Source organism: Anolis sagrei, chromosome 2 (genome assembly GCF_037176765.1).
Source record: "Anolis sagrei isolate rAnoSag1 chromosome 2, rAnoSag1.mat, whole genome shotgun sequence".
NCBI classification, from domain to species: domain Eukaryota; kingdom Metazoa; phylum Chordata; class Lepidosauria; order Squamata; family Dactyloidae; genus Anolis; species Anolis sagrei.
The window spans coordinates 27,772,210-27,790,197 of record NC_090022.1 but is presented as its reverse complement, the minus strand read 5'-3'; the positions used below and the strand labels follow the sequence as shown (position 1 = coordinate 27,790,197).

General features: G+C 42.3%; 1 protein-coding gene across 2 annotated transcripts in view; it reads right to left on the bottom strand.

Moving 5' to 3' along the window:
• LOC132769463 (laminin subunit beta-1-like) overlaps positions 1 to 17,988 on the bottom strand; it is a 99,408-nt gene that overhangs the window by 56,650 nt on the left and 24,770 nt on the right. For both annotated transcript variants that reach the window (XM_060766509.2, XM_060766508.2), the window contains exons 3-9: positions 13,811 to 13,989; positions 12,432 to 12,555; positions 7,801 to 7,874; positions 7,174 to 7,362; positions 2,079 to 2,142; positions 929 to 1,131; positions 70 to 190 (exon numbers count right to left, since the gene is read on the bottom strand). In XM_060766509.2, coding sequence (XP_060622492.2) covers positions 70 to 190; positions 929 to 1,131; positions 2,079 to 2,142; positions 7,174 to 7,362; positions 7,801 to 7,874; positions 12,432 to 12,555; positions 13,811 to 13,989 — 954 coding nt within the window. The remainder of the gene's footprint in view (positions 1 to 69; positions 191 to 928; positions 1,132 to 2,078; positions 2,143 to 7,173; positions 7,363 to 7,800; positions 7,875 to 12,431; positions 12,556 to 13,810; positions 13,990 to 17,988) is intronic.

Genomic DNA, 17,988 nt, shown 5'->3' with positions numbered 1-17,988 from the left:
CTCCAGGAATATATCTGTCCCTGTCAGCTGTTGGACTATATAATTTAGTACAGACACCAACCCACTCACCTTTGCAGGCGTGTGAATCGTGGGCCTCAGCTGGCCTCCAAGGCAACTCCTGGTAAAAGTCCTTGCAGAGTTCACAGTTGAGGCCTTTTGTGTGGTGCTTGCAGACGCATCGACCATGAATCTGGAGCAGAAGGAGATAGGTCAGGGGAGAGTGCATCTACATTGTAGAATTAATGCAGTTTGACACCACTTTAATTGCCATGATTCAATGCTATGGAACAATGGGAATTATAACTTGGTGAGGCCATATGAATCACACCAAAGCTGCATCTGGACCAGACTTGGCACACATATCCATCTTTAAATGCAGGCAGAGTTCGGGAGGTTATAACAGAGGATGATGGGAATAGCAATCCCCCATATATAGAGAGACATACAAATCATGCCAATCATAGATCTGGGCCAAACTTGGCACATATACCCATCATGATCAACTTAATTTACTGGTGGGGTCTGGGGAGATTGACAGAGGATGATGGGAGTTCTGATTAGATCTTGGGTTGAGGGGAGTTCCACCCCATCACTTCTATTATTTTATAAATGGTTCAGTTATAAGGTCATACATTTTTAATAGGACCATTCATAAAATCCAAAACAAACAATAACTGTTTCTAATAAAAAACATGATAAAATATCTAACCGGGGCAACACCAGGTACCTAAGCTAGGAATATTATAAAAAGGGGCCCGTTCTCAGGCAGACCACTAACTCCAAGGGAAATTACATTATGTTGTATTCAACCCCATATGAGGCTCTTTGGTCCTCTAGCGGCATCTTGCATTATTCTCTCTTCCCGACTATAGGAATGCCCTGGTCTCCCATCCAAATTCCAACCCTAAATCCATCTCCTGTGCCTTACCATGCCTTCAACTAGGTTTGTCACTCCAGCCAAAGGAGCGCACTCCGAGGCATGTCCATAGCAGAAGCAGCTTCCACGCAGCACCAGCTCATACACAGCGTAGTAGTATTTCTGAAGCACCTGAAGTCGAGAGTCCAGGAGGTTGTCCCCCAGAGTGTGCAGCTTTGTGAAGTTCACCCGCAAATTGGTGACACGTAACAAATCTGGGTAGGAGAAGAACCATTTATTGATACATAATTTTGGCTCTTTACTTGGACAATGGCTTTGGTAATGAGACGTGGAGGATCTATGTTTTATTGGTTTTACTAATTAATTGAATTTTATCTATGCTAAATGTTTTAACTGGTTTTATATTGTTGTGGGCATCGAATTGTGCCGTTCTGTAAACCGGGTTGTTGTAAGTTTTTTCGGGCTGTATGGCCATGTTCTAGAGGCATTCTCTCCTGACGTTTTGCCTGCATCTATGGCAAGCATCCCCAGAGGTAGTGAGGTTCTGTAAACCACCATGAGTCGCCCTCGGGCTGAGAATGGCGCTATAGAAATATAGTAAATAAATAAAAAATAATAAATAATTACTATGGCTTCACTTTATGGGCCCTGCCACACAGCTGTATAAAATCCACATTGGACTGGATTATATGACAGTGTGGAGTCAGATAATCCAGTTTAAAGCAGATATTTTGTATTATCTGCCTTGATATTCTGGGTTATATGGCTGTGTGGAAGGGCCCCAAGTCCCCCATTTTCAGCTTGGTCCTACATTTTTTTTATCTGTACGTGGGGCTTGTTTCCAAAAAGGTAGCAAATCCATCTGTAAATTATTTTCACAGGGACTGAAAAAAACATGCTGAAGATATGGATTATTTTGCTATAAAATGCAATTTTCCAAGCCCTATGCCAAAGTGGTTTGGCTATACAACAATAGATTGGCCCTCTCTACCATTTCCAAACTCTCATTTCTCTATTTGTTCCAACGCAGGCTATGATATTACTCTGTATATTCCAGACTTTAGGGGAGTTGTAATTCAAAAGATCTGGAGGGTGCCAGATTTGAGAAGGCTGGTCTTATGTTTATACAATATTTTTAACAAGGACTCCAATAACCTCCAGGTTCTACTTCTGTTATTACTCTTTCTACTTGCAGTTGTACCTTGGATTTCCTGGCTGTAGGGATCTTCGACTTTTATAGCTGGGTCCAACACTTTGAAAATCACCTGCAGAATAAGATTAAGAAGAACATGCACAAATCTTCCCAAATAAAATAAAGAGAAGCAAGACTGAGGGAGAACGTCTCCTGGAAGGCATTTTGAGGTACTTTGGAACAAAATAAAACTTTTGAAACAAAATTGACCTCCTATCTTGATCTCTGAGTTTAGCAAGTTGGGTTACATCTAGTCAGAGCAATAGTCCATTCAGATTGGTGCTGTTTACTAGAGATAAATCTTAGAGGACACCATTTGTATTGACCATTTAATGCAGTTCAAAACTAGCTGTGGCAGCCACACAACAAACTCCCATGAAAGTGTGAGAAAGGAAGCTCTTAATGCGCATCAGTGCTCTGTGGCTTGTGGACCATTTGGGTCTCAAACTGGTTCCAGAATTTTCGATGTAATCATCTGCACAGTGAAACCACTCACTACAATAAATAATAATAATAATAATAATAATAATAATAATACACTTTATTTATACCCCACCACCATCTCCCCAGAGGGGACTCGGGGCAGCTAACATGAGGCCAGGCCCAAAATAATACAACATAATAAACACACAATAACAAAATACCCATTTGAAAGTGCATTAAATTGTCAGTGTAGAAGTGCCCAAGGTTTCAGGCAGCAATCTATCACTGCTCTTGTTGTTGTTGTTCATTTGTTCAGTCGTTTCCGACTCTTTGTGACCCCATGGAACAGTCCACGCCAGAGCTCCCTGTCGGCAGTCGCCACCCCCAGCTCCTTCAAGGTCAATCCACTCACTTCAAGGATGCCACTGCTCGACCTGGATTGAATCCAGAATCTGCAGTAGAGGAAACCTATGTTCTGTTTCTCTGTTGTATCCCTTTCTCTGAACTTTAGTGTTAATCAAAGCTTCAATTGCTGTTCTAGCATCTGGACAGGAAGACAAACTAGGGCCCCATCTATACTGCCATGTAATGCAATTTAACTGATGTGAACTGGATTATATAAGCCTACACTTCCCTGCTCCATCAGTATTTTGACGGGTCAACAACAAACCTATTGCAGTTGGACAAGAAGGCGATTAGAGATAAAATATTTGAGATGGATGCATCTGACAACTTGAGGACTAGTAAACAGCAGGGTTTCACTACTTGGTAACCCCTAATAAAGAGTGACCAATGTTGCCAATGTTGTTCAAGACTTAATGTCTGTAGCCTTCAGGAAAGCATGTATAGCCTGACATTCCAGACAATGGCATCAGGCTGGTTAGAGGGGAGATAGAGCAATCCCACATGCTCAACAACTTTGTATTTGTAGGTAGGGGGGGAAGAGAAGATTTAATACACTATATGTTACATTGCCCTTTGTATAATGACCCCAGAAACAATCTCCTGGGAGCCTTTTTGGAAGAAAGGGCAGCATGGCATCAGTCAGCAGTTATCTGTGACCTGTTAGCAAATTATTCCAAAAATAATAACAAAAAAACATATATAACAAAAAGAGTTAACATCACAAAGAAAAACAGAAAACAAATAATTGAATTTATTTATTTATTTATTTACGGCATTTATATGCCGCCCTTCTCACTCCGAAGGCGACTCAGAGCGGCTTAGAAGATATATTTTCATACACAGTACAATATCAGTATTATATTTTACTATTATATTGTATTACATGTAATATAAATATATAATTATAATTATAATATTGTATTATTATTATTACTAGTATTATATTGTACTACATTATAATATTATAAATATTATATGTATATACAATATACTATATTATATTATTAGTAAAGACAAGATGGTAACATAATTAACATTAAAACATATACCCTAAGAAAACGATTAAAATACATAAAATGGTTATTGTGATTGTTCTTTAAAGGTGTACCATAGCAGCAATGGAATACAGATAAATTAGCCAGCGTTCTGATGGAATTAATTTTAAAGAAGTGTCCTAGTCTTCCTTCTCTCCAAAGGCTAAAGTGCATAGGTGTGTTTTCAAGAGTTTTTTGAATGAGAGGAGGGTGGGGCTGTTTTTATTTTTTTTAGGAGGGAGTTCCTGAGATGGGGAGGAATCACAAAGAAGGCCCCCTCTCTCATTCCCACCAACTGAGCTTGTGATGGGGGTAGGACTGAGAGCAGGGCCTCCTCCACAAGATGACCTATATGGGGAGAAGAGACTGAACAAATAGCCTGGACCCAAACCATTTAGGTCTTTATAGGTAACTAGCTGTGCCCTGCCACGCGTTGCTGTGGCCTATAGTAAAACTTATCAAAGTTGAGGTAGATATCTGGACTATTATGAAAGAGAGGTCCCTACCTATTCCTTCCCCTTTTTCCTCCCCCTTTCTCTCCTTTCTTCCTTCTCTACCTCTTTCTTTCTTTCACTACTTGGTTTCATCCTTCTCTCTTTCCTTCATTCCCTCCCCCTTTCTTCCTTTGCCTTTCTTCCCTCCCTGTTTGCTTCCTTCTTTCACTTTTTATTTCCTTTTATTTCACCACCATCATAACAATAACAATAATGCAATGCATTGCCTCTGGGACCTGACACCTCTCCCATTCCCCCTAAAAGGGTCTCAGAGGAACAATAGCATAATAATAATAATAGAAATAACAACCTTTACCCGCCACGTGTTGCTGTGGCCAATCTTCCCTCTTTCTCTCCTTCTTTCCCTCCCTCCTTCCTTCCTTCCTTCCTTCCTTCCTTCCTTCCTTCCTTCCTTCCCATCTTTCCTTCTCCTCTTCTTTCTCTATCTCTTTCCTTCCTTCCCCCTTTTTCTTTCTCTTCTGTTGTCTCTCTTTTCTTTCCTTCCATCTTTCCTTTTCTTTCCTTTTCTTCTTCCTCTAACTTTCCTTCCTTCCCCCTTTTTCTTTACCTCCCTTTCTCTTTCTTCCTTCTTTCCTTCCTTCCTGTCTTTCCTAGATTTTGACAGGGCGGGAAGGGGCGGGGTGGGGTTTGGAGGTGGCGTGAAGTAAAAGGAGGTAAGATTGGGGTAGGGGAGTGATGGAGCGTGGGGTTGCGTGTGTGTGTGCGGCAGCGGGGGGAGTGATGGAGCGTGGGGTTGCGTGTGTGTGTGTGCGGCGGCGGGGGGAGTGGGGTTGCGTGTGTGTGCGGCGGTGGGGGGAGTGATGGAGCGTGGGGTTGCGTGTGTGTGTGTGGCGGCGGGGGGAGTGGGGTTGCGTGTGTGTATGCGGCGGCGGGGGGAGTGATGGAGCGTGGGGTTGCGTGTGTGTGTGCGGCAGGGTGTGTGTGTGTGCGGGAAGCGGCGCGGCGGGGCTTGGAGTGGGCATGGTTTCCGCAGAGGGAACGTTGGCCGGAAGGCCATTTGCGCGCGCCAGGGAACTTGCGGCTGGGCGCCAATGCGTATGCTCAGTTGTTTTGCCGTTTTGTGAGTGTGTTGTTGTGTTGTTTTTCATTTTGAGTAGATATGTTTGTACCTTGTGGGTTGTGTTATGGGCATGGGAATTTTGGTTAGGTTTCGTTGGGGTTTTTTTGAGTTTTGTTCTTTTGCCGTTTTGTGAGTGTGTTGCTGTGTTGTTTTTCATTTTGAGTAGATATGTTTGTACCTTGTGGGTTGTGTTATGGGCACGGGGATTTTAGTTAAGTTTCGTTGGGGGATTTTTGAGTTTTGTTGTTTTGCCGTTTTGTGAGTGTGTTGTTGTGTTGTTTTTCATTTTGAGTAGGTATGTTTGTACCTTGTGGGTTGTGTTATAGGCACGGGGATTTTGGTTAAGTTTCGTTGGGGTTTTTTTGAGTTTTGTTGTTTTGCCGTTTTGTGAGTGTGTTGTTGTGTTGTTTTTCGTTTTGAGTAGATATGTTTGTACCTTGTGGGTTGTGTTATGGGCATGGGAATTTTGGTTAAGTTTCGTTGGGGGGTTTTTGAGTTTTGTTTCCTCGTTGGATGCCCCTAACAAATTTATATATATAGATGACCAGCATTTTGCATTTAGCCCGGAAGCAGCCCGGCAACCAGTGGTTCTCTTCCTGTACGGCGCCTTAGTTAGTAACATGTCACTGCTATTGTGATTTGAAAGAACTTGTTTATACAATAAGTTTTAATGTTTATATTGGAAAGTGTAAACTGTACTTTTAAAAGTTGTGAATTATTTGATATCATGGCCTATGGCTAGTACAATAAACAACTCATTCATTTAAGTCTACTCTATTATGTGATACTATAGACTCAATAGAATGCAGCTCAATACAGTTAAACTAACATATAGCACAGTTCATTATACATTGCCCTATAATGCTGTTCAATGAATCCAAACTTCATTATTTGGTAGGGTAGATGCGGCTTGGGCTGGGGGTATTTCAGAGTAGCTAGTAAAGTAAATCGCAATCAGAACTGACAAAGAGAGGTCACCACCTACACTGCCATATAATGCAATTTGAAACTGCATTTTTTTGGTGAGTGCTGTTAGGAATTGCTGTTAGGAATTGTGGGAGTTGAAGTCCAAAACACATGAAGGGCCAAAGTTTGCCCATGCCTGGTGTACACCTATTGTTGTTCATTCATTCACTCGTCTCCGACTCTTCGTGACCTCATGGACCAGCCCACGCCAGAGCTCCCTGTCGGCCGTCACCACCCCCAGCTCCTTCAAGGTCAGTCCAGTCACTTTAAGGATGTCATCCATCCATCTTGCCCTTGGCCGGCCCCTCTTCCTTTTGCCTTCCACTTTCCCCAGCATAATTGTCTTCTCTAGGCTTTGCTGTCTCCTCATGATGTGGCCAAAGTACTTCAACTTTGTCTCTAGTCTCCTTCTGTCCAGTGAGCAGCCGGGCTTTATTTCCTGGAGGATGGACTGGTTGGATCTTCTCGCAGTCCAAGGCACTCTCAGAACTTTCCTCCAACACCACACCTATATAATGCTGTTATAACCTATATAATGCTGTTATAAATAAACTTGCATTATTTTATTCTACATTGAATATATAATGAGCAGTTTCAAAGTGCACTATATTGCAATGCAGATGTGGCCTTTCACAAGCTGGTGCTGCCCTTCTGCAGCTCTGCCGCTCCCCAGACTCCCAGCTGCATGGCCCCATACTGACCTCACCATGGCTGGAGGGCTCAATCTCTGAGTATCGCTGGTCACAGACGGCCTGGTTGACATGTGCTGGAACCTGAGTGGGGATGCCAGGGAAGAGTTTGGAGCAGTTGAAGGCAAAGTAGCGATACACTTTCCAGCTGCGCCCAAAATCGGATGAGCGCTCAATCAACATGGCAGCTGGGCGGAAAGTCTGCAGGGAAAAAAGCGTAAAATAGAAAGCTGGGTTTCATCACCTTTCCTCAGCATAACTGCCTTCTTTCATCACTACCCCAAATCCATTCATCAAGTCAGTATTTGCAGCTATTCATTTGGGAGCCCCAAAATCTGATCTTTGGAAAAACTAGTTGGGAAGAATAACAAAGTGGTGGGAATTCTGCGGTGTTTAACTGTGGAATATGCTGCTGTCTTGGAGCATTGTGGAATCTCCTTCTCTGGAGGTTTCTAAGCAGAGGCCGGGTGGCCATCTGTTGGGAGTGTTTTGGATATGTGTTCCTAATGACAGAATGGGGTTGGATTGGATGGCCCTTGGAGTCTCTTCCAACTTTGTGACTCTATGAGTTTATAATTTTATACAGGCTCCTATGAAGCCATCTAATAGAGTTCTGTGCCTACATAGAGTTCCAAGTACCTTAAACTTCATTATGAGGTGAGTAAAATGAAACTCGGCTTCCAGGTCCAAGCGGATGCTGACCTCTTCAACACCTGAAATACAAGAGAAAGACAGAAATTAGATCTCCTTCAAGAGCTCTGTTCAAGCGTTCTTCGCTTTAGGAAATTAGGCATTGAATGTTGTCTCTGTATATACTGCAGGTATGGGTAAACTCAGGCCCGGGGGCCAGATGTGGTCCCTTGGGGTCTTTTCTCAGGCCCTCTTCTCACCAGCCTATCCTTCATTCCTTCTCTCTTTTCTTCCTCCTTCTCTCCCTCCCTCCTGTTGCACTAAGTGTATTTCAGTCAATTCCAATGCAGAAGACACAATAACATTGCACCCAGGCAAGAGGGAAAAAAAGAAAAACTTTACTCTTATCAGCAGAGTGAAAACATAAACTTGCAATGTTACAAAGAGTGCAACAAACTTACATAGTCTTTGTAAGCAATACAGAATAAGATTTCTTCATCTTCATCCAAATGAGAGAGCAGTAGAAATGGTTGAGCAAAATGCCTGAGCAAAGGCTCCTCAGAACAAAAGCTGAACTGTATTCTAAAAACTATACAGTTATACCCCACTGAGTGTGGTCCAAACTTACTAGCTGACCTACATTAGCAGCTGCACATAATGATTAACAGCATACGGTTTTCTTTAACACACACACATACACACACTTGAGCCTGTTACAACGTACTGTAACACCTCCCTCCCTCCCTCTTTCTCCCTCCTTCCTTCCCTTCCACCATTTCATCCTTCATTCCTTCCCTCTTTCCTCTCTTCTTCCCTCTTTCTATCTCCTTCCCTCTTTTCTTCCTTCTTTTCCTTTTGTCTTTCCTTCTTTCTCTCTTTCCTTTCTCCATCCTTCCCTCCATTCCCTTCCAGTCTTCCATTCTTCTCTTCCTCCCTTTCTTCCTCTCTTCCTTCTCTTTTTCCTTCCTCCTTTCTTCCCAGGGGATGTTTAGCTGGGAGAAGGGAAGGTAGAAAGGGAACATGAGAACCATGTTTCAAAATAGGGTGTCTCATTGAGGCCCTTCCAACCACTCCAGCCTGCCATGTGGCCCCCAAGTTAGAAAGTTTGCCTATGCCTGGTATACTATAATCTGCTCTAAGTCCCCTCTGGGAGATAGAGCGGAATATAAATAGAGAGTATTAGAATGACCTGAACAGACTAACAAAATGAATTTCAACAGGGGAAAATGTACAGAACAATTAAAATGAAATGCTCATATAAAGGGCGGGTGACACCAGGCTTGAAATCAGTGTATGTGGAGATCTAGGAATCTTGACCTAAGAGCTGAACATGAGCCAACAGTACAATGCGGTAGTTTTAAAAAATCAATATTATTTGAGACTGCATCAATAGAAGCACAGTGCCTAGATCGAGGGAAGTCATAGTCCTCCTTTATTCTGCTTTGGTTAGGCCCAGGGGTGGCTTAACCCATTAAGCCAAGTAAGCATTTGCAGTATAGTTGATTCTGCCCAGGGGCGCTCTTGAGGCGCTCTTGGGGGAAAATAGAATCTTGACATTTGGGAGTTGTAGTTACTGGGATGTATAGTTCACCTACAATCAAAGAGCATTCTGAACTCCACCAATGATGGAATTGAACCAAATATGGTACACAGAACTCCCACGACGAACATAAAATATATATCAGTGATTGGTTCGGGGGTGGGGGTGGGGCGCCAAAATACTGTTTGCTTATCGTTGAAAATTACCTAGGGCCGCCTCTGGTTAGGTCTCACCTGGAATAAACCTGTGTTGTGTTCTGGGCACCACAATTCAGGAAGGACAAGCTGGAACATGTCCAGAGAAGGGCAACCAATTTGATCAATGGCTTGGAAATGAAGCTTTAGTGGGCATGGGTGAAGGAAATTGAGATGTTTATCTTAGAGAACAGAAGAGTGAGAAGGGACACGAAAACCATGATTCAATATTTGAAAAGATGTCACATTGAGGGAGGATCAAGCTTGTCTTCTGTTGCTCTGGAAACCAGGACTGAGCAAGGGATTCAAATTGTGCAAAAATACTCCCACCTAAACATTAGGAAGAACTTCCTGAGGGTAAGAGCTTTTTGATAGTGGAATATGCAGCCTGGGAGTGTGGTGGAGTCTCTTTCTCTGGAGGTTTTTAAGCAGAGGCTGGATGGCTATCTGTCGGGGGTGTTTTGAGTGTGTGTTCTTGCATGGCAGAAGGAGGTTTGATTGTATGGCTCTTGAGATCGCGTCTGGCTCTCCAATTTCAGCACCATGGACAGTTCTTTTAAAATTATCATTCAAACCTAGAGGAGATTCACCACTCACCCACCAACATTGAAGCAACCTACTTCAAATGCATGGCTGTTTGGAAGATTCTAGTCAGGCTCAGCAAGCACCTCTTATGTACATCAGAAAAGTGATGCTCTTGGATGCAGGTTATGATGCCAGCCTTCTCCTCAATCGTTTTTCTTCCACCCACGTCTGGCTGTGCTCACATATTCCTTTAGAGAGTGCCTCAGGCAATGCAGTTTATTTCAGAGCATTGAAAATGAGTTGGTAGAATTGCTATAGCCTGTGGCCATGTAGCTTCATTTTTTCCCTTTGTTGTGGTTCAATTTCTAGGCTCCTCTCCCTAAGACTTCAAACACCAGAAACCACGCCTGTGGTTTGACTGCAAACCACAGTAAGACTGAAAGAAGCACAAATGCAAGTGCCCACAGGCAACAATGGCTCCATAATACCATTTTCAAAGCACTCTAAAGAATTGTCACTGATATACATATGATTTCAGGTAAAATTATATGTCATGGAAGATGTGTACAAATGCATTTTAGTTTGCTTTTATTTGTCACCATGTGCCTTCTGGGTGGCTATAACTTCTGACAATCCTATTGTAGTATATTTCTGGCACAATTCATTCAGAAGAGGCTTGCCATTGCCTTCCCTTGAGGCTGAGAGACTCTAACCTCCCCAAAGTCACCCAGTGGGTTGCCACAACTAAGCAGGGATCCAAAGCTTGGCCTCCCAAAGTCCTAGTCCAACACTCAAACTACCACAGAGTCTCATTTTATCTTTACAGCAGACAATGGTCTAGATCACTGCTTCTTAAAGTGTGGCTCTCAACCCTTAGCTCAATATCAGGTCATGAAAAAATTGGCAACAGTAAAAGGTTTCTGGTCATCACCCATTTATACGCATGTGTTAGGAAAAATATGAAGTATTTACAGTGAATGCTGCAAAAATGATTCAGCAGAATTTCAAAAAAAAAAAGGGGGGGGAAATAAGCCTATTTAGGAAGCCTTGCAAATGCTGATTTATTATCAGTAAATGTTTAAATTTTATACCTATTTTATATTTGTATGTGTACCCAGGGTTGTGATTTTATTTCACGGTGTCAGCTAGGAGCTATTGCAGCAGTTTGCTTTTGCCTTAGTTTACTGAAAAGGGCAATGTTTCATCCCTCCTCTCCTCTCCTTTTAGCTGAGTTGATTAATTAATTAATTAATTAATAACACTTTATTTATATTCCGCTCTATCTCTCCGAGGGAACTCAAAGGGGATTACAACATACACAAATAGGCAAACATTCAATAGCTTCAATGCAGTGAAATAACAATGACACACAAATACACAGAACAAAGTAAAGGCTTCCCCTTTCATCTCCAGCTTCTGGAAGCCGTTCTCAACTCCAGCCATGAGGAGGTGCTCTTTCTCCATTTCCAAGCCAAGGAGTCTGTTGTCCATAGACACTTCCTGGTCATGTTGACAGCATGGCTGCATGGGCACCTTTATTACCTTCCCGCTGAGGTGGTACTTATTGATCTATTCACATTTGCATGTTTTTGAACTACTAGGTTGGCAGGAGCTAGGGCTAACAGCGGGAACTTACCTTGGCCTGCGGCTTCTGACTGACAACCTTTATGTCAGAAGATTCAACAGTTGCACCACTGCAGCCCCTTTTAATTCAGGGCATGTCTGTAGAATTAATACAGATTGGCATCACTTTAACTATCATGACTCAATGATATGGAATAATGGGAGTTAAAGTTTTGCAATAGTCTCTGCCAAATGGTGCTGGTGTCTCACCAAACTACATCTCCCAGGCTTCCATAGCATTGAGCCATGGCAGTTAAGTGCTGTTAATCCCCATTAATTCTACAGTGTAGGGACAGCCTAAGTATAAATTACTTTTGAACTTAATTTGCACCAACCACGTATGCTGAGGACAAAGGAGGAAGGTGGGGGGGGGGGGAGAGAAACTGGGGCATTTTAAATGTCGCTGGAAAAATGGGATTACAAGGGGATTATCTGGGACTGTCTCTCCTAGGTTGGGTCAATTTGAGGGTATGATGTATTGTCCTGTCATGACCCCCAAAATCTGTTGCCTGGGGTTTATGTTTCACCTTGACTAATTGTAGCTCTGGTCCTGGCTCTCCTTGTGAGGAAGGAGAGGCACCTTTGAGGCAGCTGCCAATGAACTTGAGCACAGTAAAGAAAAGAGGGGCATGGCAATAAGGATGTCTATTTACTGTTGTGTAGCTTATGTTTGGATCTAAATTTACCAGGGTGTTCCTCTGAAGGACTAGTGTTCAAATATAAATAAATAAATGCTTGAATCTTGCTATGGCTCTTACCATTCTCCGACTGCCACCAGGTCTGCTCCCCATCCGGACCACTTAGGTAGATGACATTCTCAATGTGGTGGTTTTCGCGCAGGGAGGCTGAGCGAGAGTCGCACAGGAAGCATTTCTCAGAGTCCTGTCAAGTCACACACAATGGATCAGTAAGCATTGCCAAAAGCTTGGAGATAACCAGGTGCCGCACAGTGCCAGGTGGTGATTTCCATGTCATGGGACAGTAAATCCACCTTGGATTTAGTCCAAACTTTAGAAAAGTTATCCAAGGTGTTGGACCAAGCCCTCAAAGGTGGTTCAGCACCTTGGAGAATTCCTTTCAAGTTTGGATAGAAATCCAGAGTGGATTCATTACTCCACAGACATGGGAGACACTACCCCAGCCAGGGGCAAATTTTGGCCTTCCAGGTGTTTTGGAATTCAACTCCCATTATTCCTAGCAACTTCAGGTCTTTCCTTTTTCCCCTCAGCCACTGTTAGCCCTAGCTCCTGCCAACCCAGCAGTTCAAAAACATGCAAACGTGAGTAGATCAATAGGTAGTAGTAGTAGTAGTAGTAGTAATAGAAGAAGAAGAACTTTATTTTTTCTACCCCGCCTCCATCTCCCCAAAGGACTCAGGGCAGCTTACATGGGGCCAAGCCCAGGGAACATACAATTAAAAGCAGAGCAATAAAAATGCAATTTAAAAACATAAAACAAACATATCAATAATAGACAAGCATCAAGCAACAAAAGAACTAAGGTGTGGGGTGGGGGTGGGAGGCCAAAAATATGAGCTGATTAAAGAGTAATTGGTTCAACAAGGTGAATAAAAATGTATAATAGCATAGGAAATATCATTAAAACAGAGCAATCTAACAGGATCAGAAATAATTCAGTATGACTTATAAAATCTGAATAGTAATATAGGAATATAGGAAATGTAATATAATAATGAAATATAGGAAATTCAGATTGAATGATAATTAGGTTGGATAATTAGGTATCGCTTCAGTGGGAAGGTAATAAAGGTGCCCATGTAGCCATGCTGGCTACACGAACAGGAGGTGTCTATGGACAACAGGCTCCTTGGCTTCGAAATAGAACAAGAGCACCTCTGCATGGCCAGAGTTTAGCACTGCCTCTAGAAAGCTGGAGATGAAAGGGGAAGCCTTTACCTTTGTTCTGTTTGTTTGTTTGTCATTGTTATTCCATGTATTAAAGGCATTGAATGTTTGCTCATCTGTGTATGTTGTAATCCACTCTGAGTCCCCTCCAGGAGATAGAGCGGAATATAAATAAAGTGTTATTATTATTATTATATTGCCCCACTGATCAGCCCTTTTGACGAGACTCTTTGCTAATTTATACCCCCAGATCTGTCCTCAAGGAGCATTACCTGTAGATGGCTGACAATGCAGTAGTCCTGAGGGCTTTCCAAGCCACATGTTGAGGTAGCGCTCAAGCTCTGGGCCCTCCCGATGAGAAGATTTCCAGTGGCCGGGTAGCAGCTCCCCTCTGAACAGCCATGATACAACAGGTCAGGCTCTTCAGGACCTTGAGCTTCAGCTACCTGGACTGGTCAAAAAACAAGAAGAAAGAATAGTCCAACATCATTCCAAGGTATTTTGAGATACCTAGACTTAGGACAGATTCTTCCAAAAGAAACCAAAGTAAAAAAAAACAAAAACATGCGGACATGATGACTTACCTTGTTGAGCATTTTTCCTTTATCACATTGCCTATTGCCTATACCTGAAACTGCACCAACCCCATCACGTCCCTCAACAATTGATAGAACAGAAATAGAAATAATATGACCACTATATCTATGTGGGGGCTGCAGTGGCACAGCAGGTTAAACTGCTAAGCTACAGAACTTGCTGGCCAGAAGGTTGGTGGTTTGAATCTGTGGGATGGGGTGAGCTCTTGTTGTCAACCCCAGATTTTGCCAACCTAGCAGTTTGAAAACATGCAAATGTGAGCAAATCAATAGGTACCGCTTTGGAGGGAAGGTAATGGCACTCCATGCAGTCACGCTGGCCACATGACCTAGGAGGCATCTATGGACAACGCTGGCTCTTTAGCTTAGAAATAGAGATAAGCACCACTCCCCAGAGTCAGACTCAACTAGACTTAATGTCAAGGGGAAAGCTTTACCTTTATTGGTACCCATAGTTTCATTTGTTCACTTTCAACAAAATATGACTTTTGTAGTTGTTTCCTAGATCTTCCAGAATAACTCTATGGTATAACTTGGGATGGACATCTTTCATTTCAGTCGAGTTTATTATTATCCAGAGTATTGTGTATCTATGCAAAATCTGGGAATATAGCCATGTAAAAACAGGAATCATACTGTACAGCCTCTGATACTAGAGAAAATATATAGAATTATCAACAATAGCCACTAATAGCTTCATCTTCACTAGTTCCCTTGGGTCTAGTCCCTTTTTCAAACTATCCACATTGGTAGGTATTACAATCCCATTTCATGTTAAGAAGAAAAGCGTGTGTGCATTTGTTTTGGACTGGGATGCCAGGAGAACAGGGTTTGAATCCCCATTTGGCCATGGAAATCGACTGGGGAAACTGAAGCAGTGGCAAATTCCCACTGAACACATCTTGGGGAAGACTCTCCCGCCCTGATGGAAACTCCATTTTAGGGTCACCAAAAGTTGGAAATTACTAAGGCAACATTAGCAACAAATTCACTATACTGTTCTATGTGGTGGCCCCTCGACTCTGGAACTCTCCCCCACTGGAGATCAGAACCGCCCCTTCTATCCTGACATTTAGGAAACAGGTGAAGACTTGGTTACGGAGACAGGCATTCGACGAGTGAGCCAACACCCTGAGATATGGATGGAGGATGATGAGCAGCGATTTTAGTGTGACGACTGACCATTATAGTTATTGATTGTAATTGCGGTTTTAATGTTTTACTGTAATATGTATTATGATGTTTTATTGGTTGTATGTGATATTATGGTTGGAAACCGGTCTGAATCCCTCAAGAGAGGTGAGAAGGCCGGTATACAAAACTTTTAAATAAATAAATAAATAAATATGTGTATGTATACATGAATCCACATATGTTACTCTCTTGCACTATGCAATAGCTGCTACATAATACTAAGAATTAATATCAAGAAGGAATATTGAGAGAGCTAAAGTCAAAAATTTGCACAACACAAACACAGAATGAAAAATGCCAAAATTGTCCACTTGGGTGTCTAAGGCCCCATCTACACTGCTATATAATACAGTTTGGAACCAGTGTAGGCTCATAATACAGTTAGCTGCAGTCAAACTGCATTATATGTGTTTATACTGACCATATCATGCAGGTCCAGGCTATTCTACGGCAGTTTGGATCTAGCCTGAAACAATGACACTTTGCTTTTTGATGGCTGAATAGACATCAACAAAATGAACAAAATTATTTTTAAAATTGTAGAAATTACTTTCAGGTTATATATGTGTATATGAAAGATAAGTGAACCTCACATTTAGATTTTGGTCGCATCTCTGAGATATCTTGTTATGTACATATATTAACATCAAAAAAAAAAAGCCAAAAACAACATCCCAAACATTTCAGGTCCCAACGGAACCACAACCTGCATTTGCTGACTCTTGATGACACCCCTAATGCACTGCCTTTGACAGCTGCCTCCTGCTTAATGACAGAGTCAGTCATACTATTGGGAGAAGAAGGGATCCCTCCTCCTGCTGCTGCTGCTACACCTTATGCTCCTCGGCATCAGCAGGAAAAGGTCTGTCACATGCCCAAGCTTTTAGTACTTGAGCACAAAGGGTGCTTGTTAGTTCTGGCAGAACATGGTGCTGACCTGCCTATGACCTTCTCCGTCAGTCTTCAGATCAGAAAGAGGTCTGGATGTGCCAGAACCAGAGTAACATGGCAAAGGTGCATATATGCCAAGGGGAAAGTGGCAAAAGCTAAGGGATTCTTCATGCTACCCACCAGGCTGGAGAAAACTATAGCTCTCACGGATATCACTACTTACCTACCAGGATGGAGGAAACTATAGCTCTCACGGATATCACTACTTTCTCTGAGCAGTGGCTGGCTTGCGAACAAACCTGGAGGCTGATCAAGTCAAATAATGTGCAATTTCAGCTAAAGTGGAGATACCTGTAGGCTTGGCGTAGTTTTAAAAGTTACGTTTTGGACAACATAGCCTAGAATCCTACAGTTTGGAAGAATTGGGCGTTGACTATGCTGGTTGGAATGGGCTTTTGGGAGTTGTAGTCCAGAAAGCAATTACTGTATACACCAGGCATGGGCAAACTTTGGCCCTCCGGGTGTTTTGGACTTCAACTCCCACAATTCCTAACAGCCTACGGTATATCCAAGGTATATCTATCCTTGGAAAACCAGGATTGTGGCGCAGCTGGCTGGGAGTCAGCTGCATTAAGATCACTACTGACCAAAAGGTCATGAGTTTGAAGCCAACCAATTTGTCTAGCTTGCTATTGACCTTTGCAGTCCGATAGACAGTTGCATCTGTCAAGCAGGAAATTTGGGTACCGCTTATGTGGGGAAGCTAATTTAACTAATTTACGACGCCATAAAAATCTCCAGCAAGCATTCAAAGAATGAGGAAGTACTTCATCAGTGTCACAAATGGATGGTGAAATGACATCTCCCCTGGTGGCCAGAATACCCACATGAAAGCTGGAAAGTTAAATAGCCTCCGTGTGTCTGTCTATATATGTTGTGTGTCTAGGGCATTAAATGTTTGCCATGCATATGTACATTGTAATGAGTCCCCTGTGGGGTGAGAAGGGTGGGATATAAATATTTTAAATAAATAAATAAAAGAAGCACTGGGACATATCAAACTCCAAAATCTTGACTTATACTTGTGATGGACTTATATATGAGTGATACTAGGCATGGGCAAACTTTGACCCTCCAGGTGTTTCAGACTCCAACTCCCACAATTCCTAACAGCCTCAGGCCTTTCACTACAAGTGGCACCCAAGTTATGAACAAGATAGGTTCATAACTTTTTAAGTTGAATTTGTATCTAAGTTGGAACAGGTATGTTTTTAAAATGTAGCTCCAGCCAAACCACACCCACATATATAGTAGCTTTGGATAGCATAAGGATTGCCATATATATTTTTTGCTGTCTGTGCCCATGTTCAGAAGATGTCACCTCACTTTCTGTCCCTGTGATTTTGAAAGACTTGGCTTGTTGTGGAAACAAGGGTTGGAGATAAAGCTTCATGGGGATACCTTTTTCCCACGATAACTCTTCCAGGAGTGAATTTTTCTTCCTAGGGATCCTAAGGCCCTTTCTACACTGCCATATAAAACCCAAATTATCTGCTTTGAATTGGATTAAATGGCAGTGTAGACTCATATAATCCATTTCAAAACAGATAATGTGGATTTTGGTGAGAAAGCTTCAGTGGAGGCATCTGATAATTCTGTCAGGAGTGAATTTCCCTTCCTAGAGTTAGATTTCTCTCACTTCCTGTCATCTCACCCCCATTCTTAACTATGAGTCATATGTAAATCAGGTGGTACTCTGAAAAGGGATG